This window comes from Penicillium pulvis, assembly GCF_028828015.1.
Source record: "Penicillium pulvis strain IBT 33274 chromosome Unknown contig_1_segment0_segment0, whole genome shotgun sequence".
Taxonomy (NCBI): domain Eukaryota; kingdom Fungi; phylum Ascomycota; class Eurotiomycetes; order Eurotiales; family Aspergillaceae; genus Penicillium; species Penicillium pulvis.
This window is the reverse complement of record NW_026643074.1, coordinates 1,731,085-1,744,584: the sequence shown is the minus strand read 5'-3', so window position 1 is coordinate 1,744,584 and position 13,500 is coordinate 1,731,085. Positions and strand designations below refer to the sequence as shown.

Below are 13,500 nucleotides of genomic sequence, written 5' to 3'. Positions count from 1 at the left end.
GCATCTGGACACGTACATGGCTTCGGAAGGTGTGCATTTCTATCGGTGAAGATCTGGGGATTATCGGCACCTTTTCGGCTTAACTCTGGAACCCCGACGTTAGGAACACGAGGCCCGAGCCCTCCCTTCGCTAAAGAAGTACAATTTGCGGAATCTCCATTCCACACATTTCCGCCATTCTTAGGGGTCTGACCATACACTGGGGGTCCTTCCCCTTGCATTGTGTTTCTGTACTCCGTCAACTCCACCAATATGATCGACTTTTATTGAAAGCTTGGAGATCACTTCCTTGTTCCGACCAATAACCAGATCGTGGATCAAAGCATGGAAGAACCGTGGAAAAGCCGGCAGAACGATAGCCCCAATATCACCCACGGGTTGAGGTGGATCTGCGACGTGGTTTCGTATCAGGATTCGCCGGATCGAGTAAACTGTGTACAAGTCGGAGTATGGCGCTTGTTAACTTTTCTTCACTCCTGAAGTTTTCTGGTAGACTGGAGCTGAAGGTTTCATTTAACCGACCAAGGTTCTTCATGCGCAACCTTATGTATTTTAGCTACTGCCTAGATATTTCAGCTTCATAGCATGATCGAGACTCAACGAAAATGACAGCCTAACTGTGGCGCATCGTGGCTGACAGGTGAAAATTTCATTATTGACCACGTAGCGTCATCGGCGATTTGGCGGCAGATCTGCTGCCCTACGAAGATCACCGCTCGGACCCCCTGGGTGGCAAGGGACTGAAAATTTTCATCGGGTGCAAGGCTTGGCAATGAATGAATTAAGAAATATGCATGGATTAGTCCATCTTCGTCCCTTGATACTTTCTACATACTTTCGGCTTTCCTTTCCCCCTCGAGAGTTCCGCCATAAAGGGCCCATGCGAATGCAACTGCGTCAAGATCGACGGACGAATCGGAAAAGCCTTTAAACATCTGCCGGGATGCCGGCATTAAGAGGTGCCATAGTGAACAAGAGTGCATGCCATCGGATGTCTGACCCGCTCTAAAAAAACCTTGTGCGGACCCATCCGATGAGACCCGGTAAAAGATCTTTTCTAGAAGCCTGTCGGGATCCACCCATGCACCATAAACGCCCCGTACTAGCATGGCGTCCTTGACTAGTTCGGAATGCTGCCAATTTGTCGTGCTTGACTAAACAGACTCGATGAATAAAGGGGCAAATGGCAAGTCGTTCAGCTCCGGCTAAAAGATCTGTGGCTCTCAGGGCTGTCAGGTTGCCTCCTTTTTAATTGCATGGTTGCAGATTGTTTTTAAATCATTATTTTTTTTCTTAATCCGGGGAGATATACAATGACGCACCGTGCTTGTCTTTTCTACCTTTCTCCCCCATCTTTTAAAGCATCGTTCTTTCCCCCCCACCCTGTCAAAAGCTCCAGCTTCAGTGGATATTCTTTCTACGGTCCAATTTTATTTGAACTGGAGACGCCACTGGTCCACTAGGTCCATCATCCAGTATCCATTCTTCGGACTGTCAATTGACTTTATGTCCGCTTGACAGAGTTTGCCTTTCACCGCAACCTTGGATACACAAAACACCATATTCAATTTATCCCTGGGTCAGGTCAGTGCACCTTGCCGCCGCCCATGTCTTCCTCCCGATCAACCGGAAAGCGTCTGCCTATCAGTTGTCAGGCATGTCGAACAAGAAAGATCCGCTGCTCCCGGGATGGACGTCCATGCCAGACCTGTGTGCGCCGGGGATTGGGCGCGGAGGATTGTATCTATCTTGGTCAACCTCGTCTGTCAACTGAGCAAACACAGTCCGGAGACCCAAATGTTCAGAATGAACTATTAGCACGGATCCGCAATTTAGAAGCCCTGCTCCAGAAGCAGGTACATTCGCAAGCGGGCACACCTGTTGCTGGCTCTCAGTCTCCACTTGGTGCGCTCAGTGCTACTGGCAGCTTGTCAGATTCTGATGTTGGGGGAATGGAGTGGGATCTGCGCAGTAGTATGCTCGGTAATGTCGGCACTCTCCATACGTCCCCATCAGGGCACGTTCGTTATGTGCCACTTGCTTCACAGTGGGAATCTGTTGTTGCTAAGAGCCCCGCTGCCGGGTGTTTGCGGGATTCCGACTCTGATATTATAGATGACGACGACCTGCAGATCCCCTTAGCTCGAAATGGGAGTGTCTCCCGTGCTGAGCTTTTGGCCTTGTTACCACCAGGCCGGTATTGTGATACTTTAAAAGAGGTTTACTTTCGTGTCTTTTCTCCAGTATGTCTTTCTAGATATCCTTCGATGAATATCAGATAGCTAATCCAATTCTTATTCGCCAGGTCTTTCATATTCTTCACGATTTGACTTTTGAAGCCGAGTATCAACAGTTTTGTCATGATCCGGGTAGTGTGTCAACATCATGGCTCGCTCTTTTGTTCGCCATGCTTGCCATCGCAGTCAGTGCACTAGAGGACGATGATCCTTTATTATCCGACCTTGGCCGGGAGAGGACAGTTAGTCGAAACATCAAAGTGCTTTCAGCACGCTACCGGTCTGCCGCATTGCGATGTCTGGCTGCAGATGGTGTCATGACTCGGCATTCTATCAACTCGCTGCAGTCATTAGTCCTCATCAACTATGCGCGACTCCATCGTGGTTTGCCTTTCTGGACATTATTGGGATTCACCCATCACGTTGCCATCTCTATGGGCTGTCATTTAGACCCAGAGAGATTCGTCCTCGGTCCCATTGAGCGTGAAGAGCGACGACGAGTCTGGACAGGGCTGATGATGCTTTATACCATCCACAACACATCTTTCGGCAGTCTGGATCAACATTTAATCAACCAGGATGTGAAGATGCCAGCCGATGTTGACGACATCGACCTTCTAACTGCCCCGAATGCCCCTACCTCTGATCCCTCTTCCTCTCCCTCCGCTAGCCGGCCCACACAAATGACCTACCTCCTTTTGAGCTTCCGACTATACAAGATCTCCACCAGGATCTGCGAAACAATATTTACCTACCCCCAAGCGTCCCGCTTTAGCATCGCCCAGCTCGAAGCTGAACTATTGACCGTTCGCGACCTATGCGATGCTCGATATCAATCCGATAATCAAGATCCATTGCCCGTCCACCACCAAGCCAACCTCAACATCCTATACAGCCAAATCCACCAGCTCCTCCTCCTTCTCCTCCGTCCAAACCTTTGCCGATTCATCCAAGGCGAGATCACACCTGAGACCTGCGAATCACGATCCAAATGCATGGCATCCGCAAAAGCATCTCTATCGATCTTCCAGACTCTACTGGAGTCTTCACAATTCGCCCCTTACAAGTGGTACACCAGCGGACTAGGCAGTTTCAACGCCTTCCACGCCGCAGTCGTCCTAGCCGTTGGTCTCCTTAACCCCGAGAACGAGGCAGAGTTCGACGAGATCAAGGAAGCCTTGACAAAAGCCCTGGATATGTTCGCTTCACTTTCTGTCCGAAGTATCTTCTGCAGTAAAGCAGTTCCAGTCGTTCGACAGATCATGTACGTTCTTCATCCCCAATGCCTTATCTGATAGCAAAAACACAGAACTAATCCTATTCTCAGCGAAATCACATCTGCACAATACCACCAAGCAAAACTGCAATCCCAAACTCAGCAAACCCAAGCCCAGATGTTCGCGACTTTGGCACCTTCCATCTCAGCAGTCACAATGCCTGATAGTTACACGCTGTCACACAATCCATCGCTATCGCCTGTTCCAACTGTTGCGTCTTCGGCAAGCGAGCCGTCGATGCACTCTAGTTTTGGTATCAATTTGCATCCTCAGCATTGGATGGGTCCTACTTCTGTGCCGTGGGAGACGATGGGTTCGTCGATGCAGTATGCCTTTGAGTCTGATGTGGCATAAGTTACTAGACTCTCTTTTCTATTCTGATCTGATCAAGTTCTCTTAATTTGGGAGGAAATTTTCGATAGGTGTTTGTTGGTGTTTGGGTCTGGGATTTTAGTTTATTGATGAGATCATGAAGAATGAATGATACCTATAATGATACTCTTTTGTTGCCAAATAGAACTATATTGTAATGGATTGATTCCTGCTATTAGAATCTAATCTAGAAATAGAGAGAAGAGAGTAAGAGAAAAATCAAAACTATGACTCGATCAGGACCTAGTGGCTTGTTCTGACAGTCTTGCCTACGACAAGGATCTCTCACTCTGCCTTTGTTTACACTTTAACTCCCCCGCCAATCCCAGCTGTCTAAATTTTCTGCTGCACCTCACCTGATCACAGCATCGATGACGACTTCCTTGATTTCGACCCAGGTAGCTATAAGCAGCGATTTCTTTCCAGCAGTCGTCAGTGTGTGGGATGACCTACATGCTGGCCACAATGAAGCAAGGCCTTATTTATCCTCATTTTTGGTGGGACGGCACCAAATGCTGAGAAGTCTTGGAACTCCATTTTTCATTTCTTTGGCGACTATATTCCCAGCTTATCTCCCCTTTACAGTCTAAGAGGAACGCGATTTATGCTTCCTCATTTAGAAAGCTTCCCAGGAGGGCTCAGATACCCGGCCAGCTGACTCGAAAGGTTAGAGTCTAAAGCAACCGGTGTGTGTGTTACGCAGCTAATTCTATGGTGGAATTTTTGACTCTTCTAGTGACCAGGACAGTATGCCTTCGAAATTTTTCGTGACACAGCTGCAGTGCACGCTCCTGCCTGTCAGATATGCAAGGCAAAAACGTCATGCTGCACAGTGCAGGCCGCATTTTCATGATGCTGTCATTTGTCATCGCCTGTAAAACGCTGCAGGGACAAGCCCCTCGTAGGAGGGCTGCGATGGATGGGTCAAACAACAATGTATGCCTAAACCCAGCAGTTTATTTTTGATTTTCTTGGAAAAGAAGCAAATCTCCGGCACTCAGGCTTCAACGTGCCGGTTTCAGCCCTCTGTCACGCCCTGCCGGGCTAGTCCCCACATCGCGCAAATCGATAGGACCCTACCCACTGAAAGAAAAAAAAAGTGCCTGACGTCATTGGGAAGACGGCACAGTCCCGATATCCGCGCGTGGACATTCCAAACCGGACTGGTGATGAAGCAGACGGTCGCATTTGAGTGGCTGTCAAGACTCTTATCATCTAGGATGGTCAGAAAGGAGTATCATCTTGTATTGCCAGACTAAAATGCTTGGTGCTAGCGATCTGGGGGGATTTTGGAATCTGGCCGGGCGCGCCATGTGTGGATGTCGGGCATCCAAGTGGGGACTTCCCGCGTTCTTCATGATGCACACGCACAAAATCTTCCCGTTTTTGCGGCATAGTAACTTAGGATGACGAGTCTGCCTTGTTGCATGTAGCGCCCGATATATGGATCCACACCAGGCGAAACCGTGGATTGGATAACGGGAAGAGAAGTGAGAACCTTGGAACTGCGGATTGTTTTGTTCTTGTCAAGACGTCTAAGCCACAGAGTCAGTAGTACACACCGATGGGTTTGCCACGATTTAAAGTGTCGATTGGATTGTAATCGACTTGTAGTGACTTGTAGTCGGTGAAAAACAACAGAATCAATCTTTCACGTGGTGTTTGATCTTGTCCACCTTTGCATCTACAAAGAACCTCGATTCTGTCGCCTTCATCTCTTTCTTCTTCAACCTCTCGTCTTATCCCCAACCCTCTTAACATCTCGCCTGGCTACTCTTGTGGTCTATCTTTCATTCGGTTCCTAACCTTCCACATCTGATTTCCTCGGGCATCACACTCACCTTCCAATAACCCTCACATTATTGGGCGTTGCCTGCCGAACAAGATCAACCACTCAGAAAACGACACAATAAACGCCAGAAAATCTTCAGAGCCTCAGAGCCTAAGAGGCTCCGCTGTTCTGCCCTACGCGCTTTTGTCTTGAATCATTGCCTTCGATTGCCTTCTGGAAGAAAGGTGCCAATCGGATTCTTCGACTGTGTCCGCCCCGTATTCCTGCCGACATCATACGCTAGTCGATCACTGTCCTGCCCACCCCACTTATCTGCGCCCCCTCCAATTCCCTGCATTGCATCTTTCCTCCCGCGCCTGCCCCTCATCATTATTAGAGTCACTCCTGAAATATCATCACTCCCTCACCAACCAAACACACACAGCCCCTCATTTCCTCGCATCTCTTTGACTTCCCATGTCGTACGTTTACAGAGAGCGTGAGCGCGACCGCGACTATGATGACCGCAACGTCACCATCAAGCGTTACGTCATGCCATCTGATGAAAGAGAAGAACGACGAGATTTCATGATGAGTCGAGACGATTCCTACGGTGACCATGAGCTGGTCATTCGGCGCAAGACAGAACGCGAAGAACCGGTGACGATTCAGCGCTACGAGAGAGATATTGAGTATGAACCACCTGTTCGTCGCTACGAGCGGGAGTATTATGAACGTGAGTCTTTTCAACCTACAGTCTTCAGCCATCAACTCAGGCCCTTCCTATATCTCGGGATTCCGGACAGGCGGATTTTGCGCTCCCTTAGTCATGCTCAGCAACTCACTAATCATGATAATGCAGCCCGCTTCGTTAGCCCCCGCCAATCTGAGTACGAAGTAGACGACTACCGCCGCCGCCGAGATCTCAGCCCTGGCGACTCGGTCTCGCAGGTCAGCCGTCGCCGTGGTCGGACAGACTATAGTAGCGATGACGAATATTACTATCACGAAGAAACTCGCACTTACGACGATGACCATCCCAAACATCGCCGCCACCTGGCAGAAGGTGCCTTGGTCGGTGCTGGTGCAGCAGAGCTGTTCCGCAGCCATCGCAAGCGTGAAGGTGAGGAAGTTAGCCATGGTATGGGCCACGCTATGAAAACGGCTGGCGCTGGCGCATTAGGCGCAGTGGCTGTCAATGCTGCCTCGCATGTCCGCGATTACTACCGCAGCAAGAGCCGCAGTCGACACCGTGCTCGCTCATTCGACGATGATCGTTCTTCTCACCGTCACAGCCATCACAGCCATGGCCGTCGCAGTCGTAGCCGCAGCCGCTCTCACTCGCACTCCCGCGCAAAGACCCTCATGGAGGTTGGTTTAGGTGCTGCAGCAATTGCCGCCGGTGTTGCAGCCTTGCGAAACAAAAAGAACACGGATGAGCGTCGCGCCCGCTCTCGTACCCGTTCTCGTTCTCGAGCTCGCAGCAGCACTCGCACAGACAAGGATGATGCGAGCAGCGTGTCTCAGCGCAACAAGCACGCTGCGGGTGCTGGTTTGGCTGGTGCGGCTATTGCAGGACTTGTGGAACATCACCGGAGCAAATCTCGTTCTCGTAAGGGCGAGCGCTCCCACAGCCGACTGAGAAAGGCGCTTCCTGTGGTTGCCGCCGGCCTCGGTACCGCAGCTGCTACTAGCCTCTGGGAGAAGAACAAGGCCGAGAAAGAAGGGAAAGAGTCAAGAAGTCGTGGAACAAGCCGATCAGGCAGATCTCGCAGCCGTGGAGCTCCGGACAGCGCATACCCCGATCCAACCCGTGACTCTGCAGGCCTGATTGAGTATGGCAAAGACCCTGTTACCGGCAGCATCCCTGCTGAGCACTACTATGGTGCTCCGGCGGATGCCCCCTACTACTCGGATGGTGGAGAGTACAGCCGTCGCCGGAGCCGCAGCCGTAGCCGCAGCCGTGGTGGCCGGTACAATGACAGCTCCTCTGGCTCAGACCGAGGGTCACGTCGTCGGAACAGAAAGCACCGCAGCCGTTCACGAGATATAGCTGGAGCAGCACTTGGTGCTACAGGCTTGGGATATGCCGCTCACAGATACTCTCAATCTCGGGAACGAAAGAAGGCCGAGCGGGAACAAGATAGGGCTCGTAAGTTCGTTTTAAAATCCTGCCAAATCAGACTTGGAAGACATACTGACAAACAAGCAGGGTATGACGACACTGTTCACCACGATCCATACGAGGAGTCCTATGATCCGGAGCCCTACCCGGCTTCTCATGCCGCTCCCGGCTACCAGGAGCCTCCAGCCAACTACTATCCCAACACCAATAGCTTTCCCCCGCCTCCAGGATCCACTACAAACTTGCATGGTGCACCTTCACCAATGGCCTACAATCCTGCGGACTACCCACCTCCCCCCGGCGCAGCACCCCAGCCCCAGCCATACAATTATGGAGCACCAGGCCCAGGAACCGAGCAGTATGCCCCGCGGCCACGGAGGGTTGATGAGAATGTGAGTGCCCAGCAGCGCTCCACCCTACCCACTGATCTCCACACGCACGATGGTGGGTTCAACAAAGCGGGTCTGGACCGCAAAGCTCAGTAAAGCTGACGTGTTGCCTTGTAGATCTAGCCAATGATTCCCAACTGGCCGAAGCAGATTCCTCACCGCGATCCAGCAGCCAAAGTGAACCGCCTGCATCCAAGTCCGTCTCATTCAACCTGAATTCAGACAATGAGCAGCTCACAGATCGTGGATACGAGACGGATGACAGTGACTCTACCATCGAAGATGGACATCATTCACATCACCACCGCCGCCGACGCTCGTCTTCCGTGCCTTATCCACCCACGTCCCATCACCGTTCCGCTGGTCACTACCCCAGTCATGCACACCCCCAGCACCATTCATCAACCGACTTATCAAAACATAAAGCCCCAGAATTAGACTCCGACTCGACGATTGATCTCCCTGAGCGGTTTGATAGAAAAGGTCGTCTTCTCAAGGAAGAAGAAGACGATCCAACCGTTGCAAAGATCGAGGACTTTATCAATCGTTTCACAAAGGTCTTATTCTAGACGATTGTGACTTGCCCTGTCCTTTAGAAGTTCGGGATTTGGTTCTGGATACAAAAAAAGATTTTTGGATCTGGTGCTATGGTTAATCTTGCGTTTGGGTGGGGTTTCACTTATTCTTTGTCCTTTGTGATGCCCCTTGATCGTTGTTCCCTTGGTCAGCTTGCAATGTTTGGTATCTTCTACCTATGCTTTTATTTTTTCGGTTACTTTTCTTTGATCATGACCTGATGCTGCGCTCAATGATTACGAATTATGACTATAAGGCTCAATGCTCTTCAGATAGCTCAATGATCTTACGTTTTTCTCTTCCTTTGTAATTCTACTCCAAGACTTCAAATGCCAGGTTCTTGCATTTGATAAACATAAGCGTTTTAACTTTATACATATATCAAGCTCTCTGCTTCCGAGCTCTATACCTAATCTAAAAATCTGACACCTAATGGATCTGGGTCTTATTGAATATGGATCTTGGTAGCTCAAATTCCTTTAGAATTCCCAAAAGTGGAATGTTGCCGAAAATAATCTTATCTGCCCCTGGGCATCTGAGCACTTATTTGAGCTCTAAGGCTTGAGGTCTATATCTCCATACGATGAATACTTCCAAGGTTCTCTACATAATAAGTGGTTGGAAATCTTTAAAGATCATTCCTGTCAGCTTTGGAAGGTTCTCAGGTAGCTCCTCTATTATCTATATGAAACACATACATTATATATATGGGGTGAAGCGTCACAAGATGATCTCATATCAACTAGGGCGGTTGAATTAAAGAACCAGTCTTAGAGTCGGGTTGCATTGGAAGGTAGCACAAGAAGCCAAATTTGTCTTCCAGAGCTAATTAGCTGAGTGAAACAACATGAAACCACCTGGGAAGGTCAGTATTGAACTAGGTCTAATGATTTCCAGAGACCTCTCTTGGATGACGTAGATGAACATCTAAGGTGTATCTGCATAGATGGGACTAGCTATGACTTCTACCAATATCTTCATAAAGTAGTTTCACTATTTGTTCTAGAACAATTCTTCAATATGTTATCCATATATAAAGTCGACTCTATAGCCAGTTATACTCGAGATAGATGACTTTCGATAAGTTCTCACCAGAAGGTTACAGTGTAGATGCATGTCTCATCCGAATGAAAGCCTCACCGACTTTATCCAACCTGTTTCACATAGCCAGCAAAAGGGTATAAAAATCCGACTTATGTACCCTCGCAAGCCATCTCACTCACCATTTCTACATGAATATTTACATACGAGCATACGGTATCTGAAAAACGCAAGACCAGCACCGACCCCATGTCAAACAAAAGTACCTAGTGACACGTTCCATCACCTCCAACTCACCCCAAAGTGTAGTACATCATACTCGCATCACCCACCCCGATCTCCCAATGAGCATACCAACCATACAACGCAGAACTCAGATTTAATCGGCTCTGCATGCAAAACCAAAATCTCCGTGAAGAAAAACTGTAACGGCGGCACGGGTAGAGAAACCTACAGTATGTAAATGGACACTGTACATGTAAGAAGTACGCACCCGGGCTTATTCGGCCAACAAGCAGACAAGATCGCAGATCTCACGAGGAAAATGTGATGAATCGAGTTGGTGGTGCTCGAACTTGCGAGTCGGTGGGGTTGAAGTGGGTGATGAGGGGGCTGGTCGCGCCCAGACCTCTTGCTGGGTATTTTTTCCGATGACTTCCAGGGTTCCCTATGCACCGGGATTCCTGAATGGAGGATGCTTTCGTACTTTATGTCTAGTCAATAGTGTCAGTTTGAGATAAGGGGGAGCCTGGGAGAATACGACCCAAGAGAGCAAATGTACAAAAAATACAAGAGTGATGTGGGGCACGTGGATGACTTCCCCCCGTAACCTTCCATTGTACGGGGTTCGCTTATCGCGACCGGCGGTCTGTTCTGATCTCCGCCCGTACGGTTCCTTGTGCTCGGGTTCGGGTCTGTCGCTTACGCTTAGGTATGATATCAATTTGGGAGAAGCTTAAGCAGGGATTTCTCTGAGATCACTGAGGGGTAGGGTTGATGCATTGAGTACAGTTCCGAAATGATGCATAGAAAGGCAAGCTCCAAAGTACCGGTCAGTTTATTCTGCTTTCGGGAAAGCCTATCGTCGACTGAGATTTGCTGCATCATTTTGGTATTCCTGATGATCAGGGCTTGCCCTGTCAGAGTTGAAGCATCGGGGGCTAAATCAAGGCCACGCATGCAGTATGTACTAAAGATACTTTGCCTTCCTTGGCGATCCCTATTGTTTGGTCTAGGATTACCGAGAAAAGTCCGCAAACAATGCACCAGCACAGAGAGGCTAAGTTTGCTCGGATTCGGATTTTACCCGAGGTTACCGATGCCAACGGATATCACAGACCCTGCACGAACTACTGACTTCTAACTGGACTTTTGACCGTCAGCTTAGTCTAGTTTGAAATTGATACGAGGGGAAAGGGGGCGATGCAACAGTAAACAGTCCGCCTCATTATGGAAAATTGAGGATCATAATCTCTTCTTGTACTTTTGTTAGACCTCAATGTCTGAGCACGCAAAGCACAAAGCTCGAGCCTTTTAGTCACGAAGGGCGGCCCGCCATGTGGGACACTGACGAGGTCATGCTCGGCCCAGTTTCGAAATGGGAATAGTTCGTACTTTTGTAAGCGCCATGTGCGTTCCAAACGAGGGGGAGGAAATGAAGGGGCAAGCTGCAACATTATTCACAGTGTGTTAAGCGCTGGATTTGCATCGGTATCACAAATGGCACTGAATACAGAGATAGACAGATTTCAGCGGTATCAAGGCTATGATGACTTGCGTGAAAAATATACCCGCGGGTTTGGATTCCTCGGGAGGCGGTTCTTAGTGTGCCCTTGAGCCGGGTTTTGGTTTGGGTTTGAACTCGGACTTCTCCCCACTCTCCATTGCGGCAAGGCACCGTTCAAAAGACCAAGGAGGGGCGGCTCATGGGGAAATTCTAATGAAAAGTATAAGGTGTGGCCGAACCAATGGTCAACTTCAAGTAAGTATCAGATTTTCAACCCAGTGGTACCAGTGGATCTTTGTTTGTTTTGAATCTGCAACTCCAGTTCGAATCTTGATATCGCACAGGCTCGCCGCTAGGGTGCCTGCAAGATCCCCGATTCAGTTTCCCCATTGCGGCCCAGGTTTTGTTGTGGTTCCCCTTGCAGGAAAATGAACAGACCAGCCGTTCTTGTGAGCCTAAATCCTGACCCTGTTTGCTATCTCTTCACGGCTCAAGGGGCTGCAGTGTAAGGAGACCGATTGATATGCAAAAAGTTTGATTTTAGGCTCCAGGGCTCAATTTGAGGATTCAGGTACGAGAACCGGTTATGTACACAGTAGGCTGCTTCAGAGCCTAGTCTCTCGTATACACCTTAATCGAGATGCTGATCCGACAAACAGTAATGACGATAAATGATGTCTTCAGCCACATGGATTATGGACCACGTGGGGACAATACGCCCCAGAAAGCTCATTGGATGAATATGAAACTTAGGACTGTGCTGGTCATATCGGCTCCGTACGACATGTCAATTTCCTGTCTGTGCACAACAAGGCAACGGTAGAAAAAGAAAAGTGTCAAGTGCGTCAGAACCAACCGAACGTCGACAGTTCCTGCGCTGTACCATCTGTACATATCACATTTTCAATGAAATCGTATTTCAGAATTACAATACACGACCGTGTTCGCTGCAAGACATCAAGGAGCAAAAGCGGCACCCACGATCAAGAAGAACATTGAGATCAATGTCTTGTATTAATCTCGGTTAAATCCACTCCTTGATATGTTATGCACTCTGCCGTAGCGAAGCACATTCCTTTCCATCAATCACAAAGCTCGGGGTGAACACACGGGCGATCCCGCTGTCACGGCTCGCGATTGGCCGAGGATAAAAACATAGAAAACTACACGTCGCCTAAGGGTCCGTAGTACTCAGCTTGAACCGACATCCGATCTATTCGAAATGAGCGAATCAGAGACCTGCATCGCCGATGAAGATGCTAATGCTCATGTCCGATGGACGGTCGCATTGGCTTTATCTTTTACTACACATTGGTCAGTCATTTGACGCTTAGCTCTCCACTATCCAACATGCCAGAATGACTCCAAATCTCCATGCCACACGGAAAAAAACAGTTCCATGTGTGGGTTGGATCCAGAAATTCCTCCGAACCTTTTAGGGACGATCATCATGACTGGCATGGCCCCCTTGAAGCTAAAATATGGGGTCTGGGGGAGCAATCCTTCCACCACGAACAGTAGGAAAGCCGAGGTGGGAATTCCACCCGCTGCGACTTGCAATTACAAGGATGCCTGGAAAGATTTGTCACGACCGGCGTATCCCTGTTCAAACTCTCGAAATATCACTCATAGCTATAGTCTGCATTGTCGACCGCCACTGCCGCAGTATTGTAGATCCAGCAGCATATTTCCTGTCTTGGTTTTGACGCTAGGACTTGAGACTTGCTTTGGAGCGTCGCGCACCCAGCCCCTACCGCCATCAAGATCTAATGCGACATCCCGCGGTTATCGACTTGTGCAGTGTAGCATACCTATCGCAGACCTGGGGAAATGCCTGCGCGGACGATGATCATCTGCTACATTGGGATACATTCCACCAGTCTTGTGAGCCCCATGCCTATAACTCATTGGATATGCGGTGGAGACTTCACCTGCATAATCAGTGAGTCTGAGTGTCTACAGATGATAGAATGCCAGAATCCATAG

The 13,500-nt window shown here is 49.1% G+C and overlaps 2 protein-coding genes across 2 annotated transcripts; both read left to right on the top strand.

The window, feature by feature from the left end:
* Positions 1–1,607: 1,607 nt before the first annotated feature.
* Positions 1,608–3,868, top strand: N7503_003597 (Zn(II)2Cys6 transcription factor; the record flags this gene model as incomplete). Its single annotated transcript, XM_057063144.1, has 3 exons — positions 1,608–2,243; positions 2,306–3,501; positions 3,565–3,868. The coding sequence occupies 3 exons, from the start codon at positions 1,608–1,610 to the stop codon at positions 3,866–3,868; spliced, it is 2,136 nt and encodes a 711-aa protein (XP_056924059.1).
* A 2,266-nt stretch (positions 3,869–6,134) lies between these two features.
* On the top strand, positions 6,135–8,740 carry N7503_003596 (DUF3824 domain-containing protein; the record flags this gene model as incomplete). Its single annotated transcript, XM_057063143.1, has 4 exons — positions 6,135–6,393; positions 6,520–7,809; positions 7,870–8,226; positions 8,289–8,740. The coding sequence occupies 4 exons, from the start codon at positions 6,135–6,137 to the stop codon at positions 8,738–8,740; spliced, it is 2,358 nt and encodes a 785-aa protein (XP_056924058.1).
* Positions 8,741–13,500: the final 4,760 nt, after the last annotated feature.